Source organism: Echinops telfairi, unplaced genomic scaffold (assembly GCF_000313985.2).
Source record: "Echinops telfairi isolate 266 unplaced genomic scaffold, ASM31398v2 ScPeMD7_7469;HRSCAF=8507_0, whole genome shotgun sequence".
Taxonomy (NCBI): domain Eukaryota; kingdom Metazoa; phylum Chordata; class Mammalia; order Afrosoricida; family Tenrecidae; genus Echinops; species Echinops telfairi.
In genome coordinates, this window is record NW_022111372.1 from 93,856,777 (window position 1) to 93,875,816 (window position 19,040).

General features: G+C 52.3%; 1 protein-coding gene across 1 annotated transcript in view; it reads left to right on the forward strand.

Moving 5' to 3' along the window:
* The first annotated feature begins 7,672 nt into the window (after positions 1 to 7,672).
* PCDH12 (protocadherin 12) overlaps positions 7,673 to 19,040 on the forward strand; it is a 14,962-nt gene continuing 3,594 nt past the window's right edge. Inside the window, exons 1-3 of the mRNA XM_004697058.2 lie at positions 7,673 to 10,863; positions 13,482 to 13,582; positions 16,384 to 16,535. Of these exons, the coding sequence (XP_004697115.1) occupies positions 7,945 to 10,863; positions 13,482 to 13,582; positions 16,384 to 16,535 (3,172 nt within the window). The 5' untranslated portion in view covers positions 7,673 to 7,944. The remainder of the gene's footprint in view (positions 10,864 to 13,481; positions 13,583 to 16,383; positions 16,536 to 19,040) is intronic.

Sequence of the window (19,040 nt, forward strand, 5' to 3'; positions counted from 1 at the left end):
CCTAACTCTAGCTGTGTTCACGCCGAGTTTTCACTTTGCCCGAGGAACGTGGCCAGCTGGGTCTGCAGGAAGGACCCGTCAGACAGACTGTACGACCATCATCCCTGGTCAGTGTGGCCCAGACAAGACTTCAGGGCATCCCAGAGTTCGGTACAACAGACTCCTAAAATGGCTTGAGGTGCCTGACAGTCCAAGATGTTTTTCTGTGCTTCTGATTCCAGGTAAAATTTGATTTACAGTAATAGGTGCAGAATGATCATGTTTATACTTGCAACCTGGCATTTTATTATTATTCCCTTGAATAACAGTGCAAAGAGTTTTGTAACCCCAAGGTAACACGATTCTGTAAGAAGGAAAGAGGGGTGAGATTTAGCAGCGGCTGCCATCATAAATCAGCGTGCGGCTGTTCCTCTTGCAGCTCCAGGCTCAACTCCGGGCTGTCATAAACATGTAAAGGGAGGTCCCACGAGAATTCCTGTAAGACGCGGAAGCCTCATTTCCCTTCCTGCAAGAGCCTTTCTGAAGCAAGGAGAGCATTAGGCTGATTGGATTCTGCGTGAAGAAAGAAACTAAACCAATGGTTTATAGAAAAGGAAAATGTGGGTCAACTTGAGCAATTGCCCATGCCAAAAAGAGAGAGAAGAAATGACCTTGTAAATAGAGAAGAGGATGCTGAATGCCACCAAATAAATGCATAGCTAGATGACAGAATGCACTCATAAGTGTGAGCCGAGATGCCTCCAGGCTGGCTCCTTCCGTGTGAGAACAGTTCGATCCTGGAGTCACCCAAAAATGCTGAACGGGTAACAAGGCCAATCAACGCAATCAGCTGCTGAATATTCATGCACAGCTGAGGCGCCCAGTCAATATGCTTGCTCTCGGTGTTGACTGACAGGGTTTCAAATTCATGGTGTAAACCAATATTCTAAAATAAAGAGAACGAGAAGAACATTTTAAATGAAAGAAAAGGGCGGGGTGGGGTGTGTGTGTATGGGGGGGACATGTGGAGAGCATGCTTTTTTAAAAATTCTTAAGAGCCTGCATTATTTCTGGATAATGTTGTAGAAAAATATACTACAAGGGTATGAAGTGATCATCTGCAATTCCAATTGAGCTGGGCACCCTGTGTTTTTATTTGCCAAACGTGGCAGCCTGATTTCTGGGCCAATCACCCTAATAGAGGACAAGGCTGAGACACTATCTAGATGTCCCTATGCCTGGGAGTTGGAAGGATGGAAAGCTAAAGAAGTCAGAGAAAAAAAAGTTAATAATTTATAAATGATCGAGGGTTCGTGAGGGAGGGGGGGTAGCGGAGGGAGGGGAAAAATGAGGAGCTGATACCAAGGGCTCAAGTAGAAAGCAAATGTTTTGAGAATGATGATGGCAACAAATGTGCAAATGTGCTTGACACCATGGATGGATGTATGGATTGCAATGAGTTGTATAAGCCCCCAGTAAAATGATTTGGAAAAAAAAAAGAAGTCAGAGAAATCGTTGAGTCCATAGATACATGGATATCAGGAGAATACAGAGCTTTGACTGGCTGTGACTTGGGTGGGAGGAAAATGGGGTCAAAAAGGGTGGTGAGTGACCAAAAGGCCTGATGGGAGGGGATCAAGACTGGCCCTTGCACAGGGACGTGGGCTTCTGAGAAATTCCAAACCACTGGTTCTCACGGAGGGAAGGTGGGTCGGAGACAGTGTTCATGCCAGCACCACCTGGAATAGATTAGAAGTAAAAGCTACAGTCCAGACCGACCTCATCCCTCCCACCCTCCTGGCTGATTGCAGAGAAAGGCGTAGACGTGTACTCCGATCAACCCAGGACTCAGGGGAGTCGAGTTTGGGGGCCATTGTCACGGTTGCTAAAGTACAAGATAAGCTTTGAAAAGAACCTCCCCCCCACCCCCCACCCCGTCTCTTTTGTCGAAACTCATGCAGGAGGACAAAATCCATCGTTTGCAGCAAGTCCTCCAAAAGTCCCTCTTGCCTCCCCTCCTCCTTCCTTCACAGCCCTGGGTAGCCCTGCTCGGCGATGCCCTGCTCCTGCAGCAAGCCCTTCCTTCGTGCGCCCTTCCCCTGCACTACTTGGATCACATTAGCCTCTCTGCTCAGCAAAAAGACCCTCCCAACTGTCCCCTACCTGCGGTGGAGGAAATCCATCTGGCAGTTTCTCCGTTTTCCTTGGCAGACACAGAAAGGCACGCATTTTCTGTGTTGTTCCGAGCGTTTTGTTGTTGAAATTGTTATTATGCTTTAGGTGATAGGTGACACATCAAATTAGTTCCCCAGTCAACAATTTACATTCTTCTCGTTCCTACCTGGCCTTCCTCTTTCAGTCCCTTCAGCGTTCCGTGCCTTCTCATCTCTGATTTGGGCACAAGTTGCCCGTGTGGCCCCATAGAGTTGATTGTCCTCAGGAACCCATTTCTCCCGGGCGTTATTGTTTGTTTTATAGGCCAATCTACTCTGACTGAAAGCTGACTTCCATATTAAAAGGATCGAGACAATAATCTCAAGGATTTTGTCACTCACGGCTGGTCTTGTTTTGTGAATTTGGGTTTTGTTCTAAATGTTCTCCCATCTCACTGGGACCTTCTATAGGTCTCTGGTCAGAGCAGTTGGGAGGGGTAGCCAGGCCTGACTTCCGCTGGTCTCGGGCTAGAAGAAGCTGGTTTCGTTCCCTCCACTTAGCTCTAGACAGGAAGCGACCAACTGCTGTATCTTTGATGGTCACTCACAAGCTTTTAACACAACTCACCAAACACAACTCACCCAACTGGAATGGAGAACATTATCTTTATGAACCATGTCATGCCCGTTGACCTCGGTGTCTCCCCGAGGCCCTGATTTTGCCTGTGCTAACATCTATATTCCTAAAAGAAGATTCTTTTATATGAGTATATGCCTGTGGGGTTAGTGTGTGTTGGGTACTCTTCGCTGGGTCCATGGTTGCAAAAACTAGATTCCCAGCATTCCCAGGTCATAAGAAAGCTTGAATTTGGATTACACATGTGTTTGCTCCACCCCCACCCCCACTTTGGAACCTGAAATGAAGACAACCTTTTAAGAATTCAAAAGGCAGAAAACAATCACAGGTCTCAAAATGCCATCGTCCCTTCTTTGGCCATTGGTCCCACACTGCGAGAGAGAGGTATCCTCTGATCTGTGTGCAGCCCTCTGCTGTGTTCTGCTGGGCACGGCACAGAGCTGGAGTCTTGGGGAGCCCCTGGCACGCCCTTACAGGAGCCCTGGTGGCACAATGGCTAAGCCCTCAACTGATAACTGAGAGGTCCCAAGTTTGAACCTACTAGCTGCTCTGCAGGAGAAAGATGAGGTGTTTCCATTAAGATTTATAGCCTTGGAGACCCTCCTCTGTTGGAATCAACTCTACAGCAACAGGTTTGGGGTTTGGAGCTGGTTACCTCTCTGGTGGTATAGTGGTTACGCACTTGGACTGCTAACCATATGATCAGCAGTTCAAAACCACCAGCCACTCTTTGGGAGAAAGATGGAGCTTTCTACTCCTGCAAAGAGTTACAGTCTTGGAAACTCACAGGGGGCAGTTCTACCCTGTCTTATAGGGTCACTACGTGGACTCCTTGGCAGAGAGTTTGGTTGGTTTGGCCTCCTTCCCTGCCTTTTTCTCTACCTTTAGCCACCAGATGGCACTCTGGAAGCATTCTCACCACCAGAATGCTCTGCGCCAAAGCTCTCCTGCATTACTCTTCATCGGGCTCCCTCCCTCCTCTTGGTTCCTCTGGCCATTTTCCAGAAGGGGAGCAAGCAGGGGCTTTCTGGAGGGCAAATCTACATGAGTTTGGGCAAATGATCTAACCCCTGTGTTTTGGCTTCTGCAACCCGATGGGCTAGTTGTGAGGAGGCGCAAGGTGATGCAGCCAATGCACTCAGTGGAGCTGCTGTTCTCATTCGCCTGCTTGGAGCTCTTCAGAAGCTCTCCCTGGCCTCCAGGACAAGCCCAAGTCCTAAGCATGGGACCCCAGGCCTTTCTTGTAGCCGTCTCTTCCTTCTCCCTACTCAACCCTAAAGGTCCTGCTACAGCTCAGTCAGGAGCCAGCTTACCCACTCCCAGGCCTTTGCCTCTTAAGCTCATTGTATTAGTCTGGGTAGACTAGAGAAACAAATTCACTGACACTCAAATGTATATAAGAAAGAGGTTTATATACAAGAACAATTGAATAGTGAGTAAACATCTCAGCACAGTCCAGATCAAGTCCACGAGTCCAATATTAGCCTATATGCGCGATACCAATCTATAAAGTCCTCTTCAGACTCATGAAATACATGCAATAATGCCAAACGCAGGACGATCACAGGCCAATGGGTGCAAAGTCTTTTGGATCCAGTGGTGGTATAAGCATCTCAGCCCTGGCAGGGGTCTCCACGTGGCTTCCCCAGCACCCTGGGCTGCATCAAGGTAGGTCCATGTGGCTTCTCTTCAAGGATGTCTAGGGGCGTCCGCCTTGTCTGTAAAGAGTCTCAAAAGGAGTGAACAAAGAGAGAAGAAAGTGTCTCCCGCCTCCAAGGAGGAAAACTGCCGGAGTTCCCAGAATTCTCAGAGGAAGGCCATGCCCACACAGAGGCCTCATTGGGTATATCTTGATCAATAGGCCAGACTCCAGCCCTTCACTCGTAATCCTCTCAAATTGACACCAGATGATGTAACTACCACACACATCTTCCTGCCCTGCCTGTCCCCTGCCCGATCACCATCCTCTGGCCAACTCCTCCCGGTCCTTTAGGATGCACGGAGTAACCTTCAGGAGGAACCTTTCCCGGCCCTGTCCTGAAACCAGAGCCACTCCACTGGGTCACCTGTTTCAGTTTCCCTTCCTCCTCGTTGGGCTGTAAGCCCTTCAGGGGTCGCTTTGTCTCCTTCACCACCTAGCGAATAGTAGGATGAAGGAGGCCATCGCCTGTCACTGGAGGGCAAAGCGCCCCTCGGAGTCGGAGCTCCAGTGCCGCTTAGCGGCCAGGGAGCACAGGCAGCACCCTGCCCAAGCCCACGCAGAGAGAGACCTGGGAATGAACTTCTTCGGTCAAGAAGGTAAAGAAAAGAGCAGAGGGAGGAGGCAAAAGCATCCTCCCTGGGAACAAGCCCTGGAAAACAATGAGCAGAGATCGAACAATCCCACGGAACGAATGCTTTCTCTCTATGGTCCCAGATGGCATATCATCTCATTGACCCTTGAACTTGACCATTGACCGGCACGAGGTGGGCGCGCAGTCCCACTCTACAGAAAGAGAAACAGAGGCGCAGGTTCAGGGATTTGTGCAGCATCTCCAGAGCCACACCAAGCAAACGTCCGGGGATTCTGGCCCGTGGCGATGGTTCACAGGCTTACGTGGGATGAAGGGAACCTGAGGCGTGAGATACAGTGTGGAAGAACATGGCTATGCAGCTCTACAGACCCAGCTGGTCCTTAGGTCCAGGTCCAATGCCCGCAGGCCTCCGTGCCAACAGGCCCTGACAAGTGGGGCACCTCTACCCTTGAGGGTCTGCGGCAAACTCCTGGTCCTTCCACATCACTTCAAATGCTTTCCAGACCTCTGGAGTCAGGCTTCAGGTGGGGTGAAGGCAGGGGAATGCTGGGGCTCCACCCAGCAGACTGAGGAGGAGAAACCACAGCCTCAGCTCTGAGAAGAATGAGAGGAAGGGAAGACCCAGACACAGGGAGAGGAAGGTGTGGGTGAGGGAAACATGAGCTTCTCTGAGGCGGGGGTGGGGGTGGGGTGCGGGGGGGAGGCCTGGGAGGCTGGGGGTTCCCCCACAGTGGCTAAGGCTGGCTCCAGCCCAGAAAACAATAGGCCTAGAGGAGGGGGAAGCAGGAAGGAGTGGGGAGGGAAAACACCGTCAGATCACAGAGATTTCTGAGTCTTCTGAAGCCCAGCCTATGGGCACCCCACGGGGTTCGTGGGAGCAGGTACTGTGGCAGATTACCCAGTAAGCAAGGTAAGCATGGGTTTCCCTGTGCTTACTTACTCATCTGTAGTGAGCCATTTCACATTTTTTACTGCATGATAGAGTCAAAATAAAACATGTGAAACATAGAAAAAGATTTTTTTGAAACTGATAGCAATTGTGGTAGTAATTGTACCATTTTACTTGATGTGATTGAAATATGGAATGATATATGAACTAAATCCAAACTAACAAAAAAAATTTTTTTAATGTGAAAGACTTCACTACAGATTAGTAAATAAGCACACATAAGCCTGTGCTTACCTTGCTTCCTGGGTAGTCTTTCCCTGTCCAGATTGTAAATTTTAAAAGGAGCTTTGATTCTGCGGGAAAATGTGGTGGGGTTGGGAGAGAGACAGATGCCAGCCATGCCTAGAAGCAGGATCTTTGATGTGGTGAAAACATGTGAAGTTGTTCACTAAAGATGCATAAGTAAACACTAGTAAGTCAGTGCTTACCTTGCTTATTGGGAGCTCCGACACCGCCTAGGGGCAGCGCAAGAATCGAGGGCAGCCACAAAGTGGGGCACGGCACCCAGATTCAGCCCCACCAGAATAAAAACGCCGGTGCCTCTAGAAAGGCCCCTTCACGGGAGTCCTGGTGGCATTGTGGGTAATGCAGTAGACTCTACCCACAAGGTCAGCAGTTCAAAGCCACCAGCTCTCTAAAAGAAAAAAAAAACACGTTCGGTTCCTGTAAAGTTACAGTCTCAGAAACCCACAGGGGCAATTCCATTCCCAGTCCGAATCCACTTGATGGCTTTACGACCCTTCATTCAATCCTTACAACCTCAAGCTGAGACCCCTCCTCACTCCGTTGGTTAAGGAGGTTAAGGAGGCCTGGGGAGCCTTAGTGACCTGGCCCAGATGGCTCCGCTGGAAAATTTCAACCTTCCTGGTTTGAGCCCTGATGGTTTAGCTTTGACATCCACTCTCTGGACCACAGCGGCTTCCCAGACCCCAAAAGCCAGAATGGTTCACTGTCATTCGGATTCACAGTGACCCTATGGGACAGAGGCAGACTGCTCTCAGAGATTTCCCAGGCCGTCAATCGCTATGGGAACATACAGCTTCATCTTTCTCCCTCGGAGCAGCTGGTGTTTGCGAACAGCTGAACTTGTGGTGAGCAGCCCGATGGGTACCCCACCGTGTCGCCGAGGCTCCTGCAGCGAGACCAGGGCTTCCCAGGAAACCAAAGGGAGGCGTGGGGTCAGAGTCAAGAACAAGAGATAGACAAGTGTGGGGAGGGAAGGAAAGATCGTTATCCTTGATGACATCATGAGAAAAAGCTGGGATAGGAAGGCGTGAGAACAGGAAGCGAGGCGGGAACTTGCCCCAGACCGAGTTCAGGTTCTCCGCCGCGCTGTGTCACACAGGCGTCCTTCCCTGCCCCTGAGCGGCCACCACTCGCGAGGTCCGCACCTTCCCATCCAGCCCGGCCCGGGAGCCGGCCCGCGCGCGCATCGTCCTCCACTGCAGGCCGCTCTGCTTCGCTGGACGTGCCCTTTCGTTAATTGACATTGGAACTCGCAGCCCTCCCTTTTCCTGTAGGTGGGGTTTCCATAGGAAAAAGCTGCTTCTCTGTTTCCCCAGCCTGGCAACTGTTTGGAAGTCAGAGCGTCCGCATCCTGCTCTGCTGGCTCCAGTCCCGCCTGGGCCGGCTTGCGTCCATCACTTGCTGGGATTGACCTGCGAGTGCCTGGCAAGGGTTACTTCATCCGCGCTGGGACCTCTCCCTTCAGATGAACATGCTCTTGCCGGGGAATCCCGCTCGCTCCGTCATCCTCTAGCTTTGGGAGTCCTTGTCCTCGCGGGCCGGCCCGCAGCTGGTGGGATTCAGAGCACAGCAGAACGAAGGGCACTCAGCCAGCCAGGGAACGCTGGCGGGCCGCGCCGTCGCTGAAGGGTTCAGTCTCTGAAGGTTTCTGGCGGTTTCTGGATCTATCCACCGCTGGCGGTAAGCATGACTCAACTTCTGCCGCTTCTGCTGGGGCTTTGGGGGCCAGGTGGCTATTTGTTTCTTTCAGGGGATTGTCAGGGAGTAGCCACTCTCACTGTGACCTACCAAGTAGCCGAGGAAGTGCCACGCGGGACGGTGATAGGGAAGCTGGCCCAGGACCTGGGCCGGGTGGAGCAGCGGAAGGGCCCCATAGGGGGTCCCTTCCGGGCCTTGCATCCGCCTCGGGTCTTGCATCCGCCTCGGGTCGTGTATCCGCCTCGGGTGCTCAACATTGAGGTGATGGCCGAGGAAGGCATGCTCAGCACAATGGGGCGGCTGGACCGGGAGCAGCTCTGCCCACAGCAGGACCCCTGCCTGGCTTCCTTTGACCTGATTGCGCTCAAGCATTCCGCCCTGATCCATGTCCAGATCCAGGTGCTGGACATCAATGACCACCAGCCCCAGTTCCCCAAGGACAAGCAGGAGCTAGAAATCTCCGAGAGTGCCTCTCTGGACACCCGGATCCCTCTGGACAGGGCCGTTGACCCAGACACAGGCCCCAACACGCTGCACTTGTACACCCTGTCTCCCAGTGAGCACTTTGCCCTGAATATCATCGTGGGGCCCGATGAGACCAAGTATGCTGAGCTCGTGGTGATCAAGGAGCTGGACCGGGAAATCCACTCGTTTTTTGACCTGGTCCTAACTGCCTATGACAACGGGGACCCCCCCAAGTCGGGTACCTGCTTGATCAAGGTCAACGTCCTAGACTCCAATGACAACAGCCCTGTGTTTGCTGAGAGCTTGGTGGCACTGGAAATCCAAGAAGACACTGTCCCTGGTACCCTCCTCATCAACCTGACTGCCACGGACCCTGACCTAGGCCCCAACGGGGAGGTGGAGTTTTCCCTGGGCAAGCACATGCCTACAGAGGTGCTGCAAACCTTCAGTATCGAGGCCAAGACGGGCCGGCTTGTTCTGCGTCAACCACTAGATTACGAGGAGAAACCGGTCTACGAGGTGGATGTCCAGGCGAAAGACCTGGGGCCCAATCCCATCCCATCCCACTGCAAAGTTCTCATCAAAGTTCTGGACATCAATGACAATGCCCCGAGCATCCACATCACGTGGGCCTCTGAGGCACCACTGGTGTCCGAAGCTCTTCCCAAAGACAGCCTGATCGCTCTCATCACAGCAAACGACTTGGATTCGGGAAACAACGGCTTGGTCCACTGTTGGCTCAACCAAGAGCTAGACCACTTCAGGCTGAACAGGACCAACGGCAATACATACATGCTGCTAACGGATGCCACGCTGGACAGAGAGCAGTGGCCGGATTATACTCTCACTCTGTTAGCCCAAGACCAAGGATCCCAGCCCTTGTCTGACAAGAAGCAACTCAGCATTCAGATCAGCGATGTCAATGATAACGCCCCTGTGTTTGAGAAGAGCAGGTATGAGGTCTCCACGCGAGAAAACAACCTACCTTCTCTTCACCTCATCACTGTCCAGGCTCATGATGGAGACTTGGGCAACAATGGGAAAATCTCGTACCGCATCCAGGACTCCCCGGTTTCCCACTTGGTAGCGATTGATGCCGACACAGGAGAAGTCACTGCTCAGAGGGCTCTGGACTATGAACAGATGACCAGCATTGAGTTCCAAGTGATAGCAGAGGACCGGGGGCAACCGCAGCTTGCATCTAGTGTCTCCATGTGGGTCAGCCTCCTGGATGTCAATGATAACGCCCCAGAAGTGATTCAGCCTGTGCTGAGCAATGGCAAAGCCAGTCTCTCGGTTCTTGTAAATGCCTCCACAGGCCACCTTCTGGTGCCCATTGAGACCCCCAGTGGCTTGGATCCAAGAGGTGCTGGTATGCTACCCGTGGCCCCCCGCATTCCCCCGCCATTCTTCCTGGTGACCATTGTAGCAAGAGATGCAGATTCAGGAGCTAACGGAGAGCTTCACTACAGCATTCGGCGTGGTAACAAAGCGTACCTCTTTGTCCTCAGCCCCGACCTGGGGCAGCTGTTCATTAATGTCACTAATGCCAGCAGCCTCATTGGTAGTGAGTGGGAGCTGGAGATAGAGGTAGAGGACCGGGGCAGCCCCCCCTTGCAGACCCAAGTTCTGTTGAAGGTCATGTTTGTCACCAGTGTGGATCACCTGAGAGACTTGGCCCCTGATCAAGGGGCCCTGAGCACCGTGGTGCTGACGGTGATTTGCCTGGCGGTACTGCTGGCCATCTTCGGGTTGATCTTGGCTCTGGTCATGTCCATCCGTCGGACAGAGAAGAAGGACAGCCAAGCCTACAACTGTCGGGAGGCTGAGTCCACCTACCGCCACCAGCCCAAGAGGCCCCAGAAACACATTCAGAAGACTGACATCCACCTGGTACCTGTGCTCAGGGGCCAGGTGGAAGAGCCTTGTGAAGTTGGACAGCCCCACAAAGACCCAAGTCAGGAAGCAAATGCGGGCGAAGGCTGGGACCCCTGCCTACAGGCCCCATTTCACCTGACTCCAACCCTGTATAGGACCCTGCGTAACCGGGGCAACCTGGGAGCCCTGGATGAGAGCCAGGAGGTGCTGCAGGACACAGTCCACCTCCTTTTCAACCACCCCCGACAGAGGAACGCCTCTCGGGAGAACCTGAATCTTCTGGAACCCCACCCCGCGGTGGGGCAGCCACGTTCAAGGCCCCTGAAGGTTGCAGGCAGCCCCGTGGGTACGCTACCCAGAGACCAGGGCATCGGAGAAGCCCCACAGAGCCCCACAGCCTCCTCGGCAACCCTGCGGCGGAAACGAGGTCTCCACGCCAAAGTGGCCCCTGAGAAGGAGTCTGGCCCCCGTCAGATCCTGCGGAGCCTGGTCCGTCTGTCCGTGGCTGCCTTCGCCGAGCGGAACCCTATGGAGGAGCTCACCGTGGATTCACCGCCTGTCCAGGTATGTCAGGTGTGGGCAGTCCCTTCCTGTTCACCTGTGGACCACCAACAGTAGCATCCGATGCCCCTATGGCCCTCATATCCCTGATACGAATCCCTTTGTGGTTCACAGTGGGGCAGTGGTAGAGAGCACAGCTCTGGGGCCAGTAGAGCTCACACCCTTGTGGTCTTGAGGAAATCACTCACTACCTCTGAGCCCCAACTTGGTCACCCATGAGATGGGCATAACCATGTCAAACTTTCCCTGTGTTCACCTCCCAGGGAGGTGCAAGGTGAAACGGCTGATGGATGACAACATGTCGAGTGACCCAGAATTTCCTAGGCATAAATGGGAACTCTCTTTCCCTGAATGGTGCCTGACCTTGTACCCACAGCCGCCCCTCTGGGCCTCTGTATAATGTTCACTGTGCCAGGTTGTCCACCCAAGGCACGCACATTTCTGTTTAGTGAAGCCGTCAGCTTCAGTCTTGGCAGAGCAAGGACATGGCTTCCTTGCCCCCTTCCTTCCCCAGGAATCCCCCTGGAAGGAGTCCACCTGCTCTCATCTGTGGCTCACCCTGGGCTCCATGCAGCCCCAGAGGTTGCCAGGAGCCATTCATTCATTCATTCATTCATTCATTCTATACTTATTGGAGAAGTCTTTTATGGCAAACACTTTGCTGGTGGCTGGTGAATAGACTACAGAGAAAGGCACTGTGGGTGGTCCACTGGAGCAATAGGAAAGAAGGCGCCCATTTGGAAGCAACTTAAGGGAAAGAGGAGCCGTGCCTGGTGTATATGTGATGTGCTGCACAGTGTCACAGGGCATGGAATTTAACTATAGGGGTTGCCATCAGTTTTCATATCTGCAAAATGGGTGTAATAACATCTCTTCCCTTTTATTAAAGTTTAGGATTAAATGAGCTTGTTTGCCACCTTGATAAGTTATAAAGCGCCTGTTTTGCGATCTACTGACACTGTATCTCGCTTTGGCTTATTTCACCCTCTCCCTGTTACAGAACTTGGGTTTCATTATTATTCCCTGACTTACTGCTGAGGGGCCTGAGGCTCAGAGAGCTCATCATTCTTCAAGGCCACACACGGGCCCGGGGAAGCGGCAGACTTAGGACTGGAAGCTAGGTCTGAGTCCAGAGTCTGGGCTCTGTGGAGTGACCCTCATGGCAGTGTCTGGTCGTCCGTGGCTGAGCACACGCCAGTGTCTCGGGCTTCTAGACCTGAGCCAGGAGCTCAGGAGTTGAACTTATCTTGGAGGTGGGCAATGGGGCCCTGACTTTCCCGAGTCACAGTGAGATCCCACTCATGGTCCCCCTCTCCTTTCACTCTCCTCTACGGTCGCCACTTCCTGCCTGGAGCTGCCCAGAGGGGCATAGTGAGCATCCCCAGGGTGGAGTGGAACAAACCCAGGGCTCAGAGATAGAGAGTTCTTCCAGGAGTAACGAACTTCCAAATCCCTCACCTCTACAGAGCATCCTTCACTTTTTCAAGCTGTCTAATTAATCCCCCTGACCCTGTGAAGAAGTATGAGCAAGGATGTCGAGTCCCACACCTTAGAGAAGAGGAAACTGAGGTCTGAGGGGGGTCCAGACCCCACCTGACATTATACAACACCCGAGAAGTGGCTGGAACAAGAATGTGGTCTCGCAAGCCTTGGCCTATTGCCTTCTCCCTCACAGGCCCCGCCACGCAGGGCTTGATCATGACATCCCACCCACCCCCAGCCATCACTTCCGGCCTTTTCGGCCTCCCAGCCGTTCTACTTGCAGAGCCTGGTGCTGGAAACCCACTCTTCAATCCTGCCCGGGCCCTCACCCCGCCTCTCCTGTGGAAACTTTAGGTCTCAACAGATGTATTTGACCCATAATATACATTCTGTAGACCTTTGTGAAAGAAAAGGAACATCATCTCCCTGATACCCCTCTCTTGTCTCCTCTTCAACTCAGGTTAGGGGCCCACATCTGTTCTCACAGATCCCCACCTTCCGCACCACCAGCGCAACCCCCCTTAGCAGCCCCTCTCCCTGTCTTCCCCGAGACGCTGTGAGCTCCAAGGGCAGTGAACGGGTCTGGTTCTCCTTCTTATTCTCGTACCAAGCCCAGGGGCAGGCCCAGACAAGCCCTTACTAAAGACTTGTAGAATGAAAGAAAGGATGGATAAACTAATACTTAAATAACACCATTTTCCCTTTTCCACAACACAGTGCCACATCTGGCCCACAAACACTGGCTGAATAGGAATTTCACTGAAGGGAGAAAAGAGCTGTTTGTTTAAGATAATCTTTATCAGTGTAAGAATGAATTTATGGTCAGGAAATGCCTTCTTAGCCCCCATCCTACAGATTGCACCAGAAGCAGGTCACTTGGGGTGAATAAGGGGCAGGGCGGAGAGGCCCCATCCTCTCCCTCAAGCACCCGGGTCCTGGGACTGCACAGCAAAGCCGGGAGCCTGCCTGCACAGGTCCCCGTCTTCGAGACCCGGCACCATCCCCCACCTGGTCCCCCAAGCCTCTGCAGCCCGAGGAAAGACTATAAAAAGAAAGCACCGGCATTGAGGGAAACATCCGGCGAGGAAGTGTGCTGGGTCGGAATTGTGTGGAGTCAACAGATTTTTCCTGTCTTGTAGCAAATTTCCCAGCTGCTGTCCTTGCTGCATCAGGGCCAATTCCAGCCCAAACCAAACCACCGGGGAAATAAGTATTCATCCAAGCCCGCTGGTGGCGGCAGGTAAGCAGCATGTAGTCCCGAATTCTCTGGGTCCCCCACCGGCTGGGCCCTCCCCGTGAGAGCACCTGCCCCCAGACACACTGCTCCCCGGGGAGCATGCGGCAGACAGCACCCCGCCCCCGCCCCCAGGACTTGGTCCTGGTCTACTGTATTTATGGTACGTACAGGACACAGTGTCACTAAGGAAATGACTTCACCCGAGTCTCTCGCTATCCATCCCTGGGTGGCAGAGGTGCTGGGCCATCAGCTTTAAATCTGTAACTTTTGACTTTCTTTCTCGTGACCCTTGAGCTTACTCTGAAGGCCCTTGGCCAAGGTCACAGAAGTGGCCCTGTGGTCAATCCTAGATTAGCAGAGACCTCACAAGGACATGTTACAGATGGAGACACTGAGGCTCTAAGAGTTTGATCCAACCCTTTGTAATCTTGAGCAAGTCAGATAGTTGCTTAGGGCCTCAGTTTCCTCATTGGCAAAACAAGGTCCCAACACTTGCCTTGTAGAGATAGATGTAGGAAGGAGCCGATGATCCATGCATCCTATACTCAGTCCACTGGCTGACACACAGTAGGTGCTAGAGCAGTGGTTCTCAACCTTCCTCATGCCGCGACCCTTTCAGACAGTTCCTCATGTTGTGGTGACCCCCCACCACCACCATAAAATTATTTTCCTTGCTACTTCATCACTGTCATTTTGCTACTGTTATGAATCGGGCGACCCCTGTGAAAGGGTCATTCGACCCCCAAAAGGGTCACGAACCTACAGGTTGAGAATCACTGCTAGAGCAATGCTAAGTCCTGGCCTCTTAAAGTGACTTTCCTCAAGGTTACACAGCACGGGAGATAGGGCATAGGACCCCTGGTCCAGTGCTCTTGTCTACTGAATGTATGGAATTTATTGTATTGACAACTTGTAACTGTGTTTTTAGCAAAGACAGTGAGGGTTAGTGCAGAGTAGGGGTGAGTCACACCTTCAGGGTCACATGGCCTGGATTTGAATTTGTGCTCTGTCACTTAATCCATGGCAAACCTGGGCAAGCTGCAGAATCCTTCCACGCCTCCATTTCCTCGCTTATAACATGGGGTGATAACGAGAGAATCCCTTGGAGGTATGGCAGGTTGGTATGAGACGGTGATGCACCCTTCTCAAGCACAGAGCCCAGCACGGAGTAGCTGCTGGTCCATAGTGCTGCTGCTGCTGCTGCTGCTGCGGGTGGTCAAGCGGGCTTCAAGTCACCCGACCCCATGCAACGGAGCATACTGTGTCACAGGCTTGCCGAGGCTGCAAGTCTGGCTGCCCCGAGCTGCTGTTGATGTGTGTGAAGCTCACCACATGGTGAGCCATCGATCGCGTCACTGTCATACAGCGGTCCTTCCATCAGCAGCACTTACCCCATGGCCTGCATGAGCCAATTCTCACTCAGAGCCACCCTACAGACACCGGGTTTCGAAGCTTTGCAGCTCTTTACGGGAGCAGACAGCCCCATCTTTCTCCTGAAGAGCGACTGATGGATTTGAACTGCCAATCTAGCAGCTAGCAGTCGAACGCTTACCTGCCATCCCCACCAGGACTCTTTGGGCTGTTACTGATGCTCGCCAATTAGGCACCTTCCTCCTGGTTCCTTTACAGCAGCAGAAAAGGCCAAGAGGACCCCAGGTGTTAAAGCCCTTCAGGGAGCTTCCTCTCTCACAGGGGCCAGGGGCAGGTCTGTGCTCTCAGATCAAGACCGCCCCTCTGGCCTCTCCCAAGAGACAGGGAGTGTTCATGCAGAAGAACCCTGGTGGCACTGTCAAGATAAGCGTTGGACTGATCACCACGAGGTCAGAGGTTCAAAAGCCATCAGGTGCTCCTCAGCAGAATGAGGAGGAGCCAGAATCAACCCGAAGGCAGTGAGCTGGGAAAGAGCTGTGATCTTCCTGGAAGTGGATCACTGGGCCTTTCTTCCAAGGTACTCCTGAGAGAGTTTGAACCTCCAACCCTCAGATTAGTAGTTAAGTGCAAGCCACTTGCTTACAGAGCAGTCTTACTCTATGAAGCATGGGGTCGCCATGAGTTGAAATCCGCTCGATAGTGAAAGGTGGTTTGGGGGTTTGAGGGTTTTTTGTGGGGAGAGGCAGGGGTGCCAGCAGGACCCTGGCCTGTGGGATGTCTGAGAAGCTTCCAGTTGCCTCACCGCAGTGCTCGCCACCGTAGATAAGCTCTTCTGCCCTGGAGTGTGACCTCAGACAGGGAGCAGAGAACATTCAGTCCTCCGTTCCACATGGTACACATACTCCCCTGTGGGCCAGCTACTGAGAGTCGGGGACGAGAGAGACAAAACTGCTGGCCCTCACTGAGCTCACAGTTTGATGGGTGGAGGAGGGAGGGCTCGGTGTCAGGCTGTCGGGCCCTGGAGGAGTACAGATCCCATCAATGCATTCATAACGGCTGCCAGCTGTTGCATGCTGATGAGGTGCCGGCCACCCTGCTAAGCCCTTTGAAAACCGCCTCTAGTTTTACCCTCACAACAACTCCTGAGGAGGCTGTTACCGATTAGCCCCATTGTACAGATGAGGAGGCTGAGATTCAGGGTAAGCAGCCGGGCTGAAATTACATGTCCAGGTTAGTGTAACTCTGAAGGCTGGGGGATGTACACACACACACACACACACACATACACACACACACACACACACACACACCCTTCCACTTTGCTACATGAGCTGGTTTTGGTGTGAAAAGCCTCAATGAATGAATGAATGAATAGGATGCATGACTCAATGCTTGCATTTCCTCACTAGGGGGCTGGGTGGCTTCCTTTGCAGGAGTGCAGTGCCAGATACAGATGGTCCCGGTGCCAGCATGGGTGGCCAGGCAAGACTGGACCAGGAGGACGGGCTCTTGGACTCTGAAGAAGACCTCTCTGTGAAGCAGCTACTAGAAGAAGAGCTGTCCAGCCTGCTGGACCCACACACAGGTAGGGGCCACTCTAGGGCCGTCACTTCTGCCTTCAAAATGCTCCCACCCCCACCCCCTGCAGGGAAACTTGGCTGTTCTTTTGTTGGGGGTGGGGATGAGGGCCACAGGCAACAGTTTACTTCCCCTTGAGCCTCAAAAGGCATTCGTTTGTTTAAAGACCCAGTTGGACTTTGTTCATTTAAAAAGTCATTGTAAGGTGAACAATGACTAAGCTCCAGTCTTATGCTCAGCACGGGTAGCACCTTGCACACCTTGTCTTGTGTAAGACTCCTACAGTCCTCTGCGGTTGGGAGAAAGTGGCCACAGTCATTGAAGAGGGGCTGAAGCCCAGGCCTGCCTGGCATCGGTGGCGGCTGCTTGCTGCCGAATCCAATTCCAAGCCACCCTACCCAAACCAAACTCTCTGCCATCAGATCGATGCCAACTCATAGCAACCGAGACTGTAACTCGTTACAGGGAGTAGAAAGCCCCATCTTTCTCCCAGTGAGCCTCTGGTGGTTTTGAACTGCTGCCCTTCTGAACCACAGCCCTATGTGTAACCACTATGCCGTCAGGGCTGGGAGCAACCTTGGAGGACGGAGAAAAACTGCCCCACGGGCTTCCAAGGTTGTACTCTTCACAGGAGCAGATCGCCAGGTCTTTTCTCCCTTGGAGCTACTGCTAGTTTCAAACCATCGACCTTGAACTTAGTAGCTGAGCTGCTTAACCATCCTTCCACCAGGACTTCTCAGCTGGTGTCCACAAGTCAAAATCAAACTCACTGCCATCGAGTGGATTCTGATTCATAGCAACCTGTAGGACAGAGTAGAACTTCCCTGGTGGGTTTCTGAGACTGCAAGTCTTTACCGGAGTAGAAGGCTTCATCTTTCTCCCACAGAGCTGCTGGTGGTTTTGATCTGTTGACCTCAGGGATAGCAGCCCAATGAGTAACATTGTACTGCCAGGACTCCTCACCTGGTTTAGGAGTCTCTTTAATGCCTAAACCACTCATTTGCATCTCTTTGGTGTATGTTTGAATTTCCTTTCATCCTGGGAATGAAGTCAACTCTTTAATGTGTTTCTACTTCTACTTGAAGCCAAAAGATTCCCCTCCACCCCACTCCCAAAATGAAACAATTAGTGGTTACACATAGGGCTGTGGCCCACAAGGGCAGCAGTTCAAACCCACCAGATGCTCATTGGGAGATAGATGGAGCTCACGACACCTCAGACCATTCTAACGCTGTGGTTTTTCTGTTTCTGTAGCTAACGATTTCTTTCTCCTGTGGACATGTCCTGTCAGCTCCATCTGGCTGCAAACATGTACAAGGCAGTGCAGGGATTTCCCTTTCCTTGCTTTAAAAAAAGAGTAGCTAAAGTTATCGAGCACTTTCTATATGCTAGTCCCTGTTCTCAGTGCCTCAGGAGAGACGTATTAATGGGTGCTATTCCGTATGTCCCACTTATAAAGGAAAAAACGAAGGGCCACGGTTGTTCAACAGTGTCTCGGGTCATGCAGACTACAGGTGTTCACACAGGTGCACGGCTCTGTACTTAGAGCTGAGCTGCCCACTGTAGGAGCCCCGGCCACGAGTGCCTATTTAAATGTATATTGTAATTAGTTACAATTTAATCAAGTGGTGCGTCCTGTCCTGCAGTCACACTAGCCACATCTCAAGGGCTCAGTAACCAACCTGCGGCTGCCAGTGGCCACCACTTTGCATTCGTACAAAGTGTTCTAGGTCATTGTGGTCTAGAACCTCACGCGGAGCTGCCCAGGACAGCAGCCACTGACCACATGTGGCTGCTGACATTTGAAGAATGGCTACAACCAATTTCGAGAGGCACTAGAAGTGAACACACACTTCAAAATCCGCGGTATAAAGAAAGACTGTAACACTTCTCGCTCATCATTGTAAAAGTAGTAATCACCCAATATATGACCGTGAGCTTTTGGATATAATGAGCGAGGTTTAAAATAAAAAATTTTTTTAAAGAAACTTTCTAATTTGAGATGTGACTGGCACTGTATTTTTTATCAGACCAGCTCTGGGCTAGAACCTGTGTGCTAGGTTCCCACAGGGACTTGTCTCTCCACACCAGAGTAAGCACTGAGCATTAAGTGTGAGGGGGTGGGGGCTGGAGGAGGGAACAACCACCACCACCACACTGCCATTGAGTCAGTCCTGGCTCATAGTCACCCTATAGAACAGGGTAGAACGGCCCCTGTGGGTTTCCGAGACTGCGCAGCTTTCTACAGAAGTAGAAAGCTTACTCTTTCTTCAAGAGGTGGCTGGTGGTTTCAAACTGCAGACCTTGCTGTCAGCAGCACCAGAGCTCCGTGAAAGAGGGCAGGGGTGGGCGTGGGTGGAGGAGAGAGAAGTCTTCCCTGTACACAGGGCTGGGTTGCTGTGGGGCTCCTGGCGTGGGTGCCTGAAGCATCTTTGCTGCTTCAAATACAAGCCTCATCTGTACTTCACTGACTGCACAAGCTCCTAGGATTCTGACAACTATCCAACCAGAC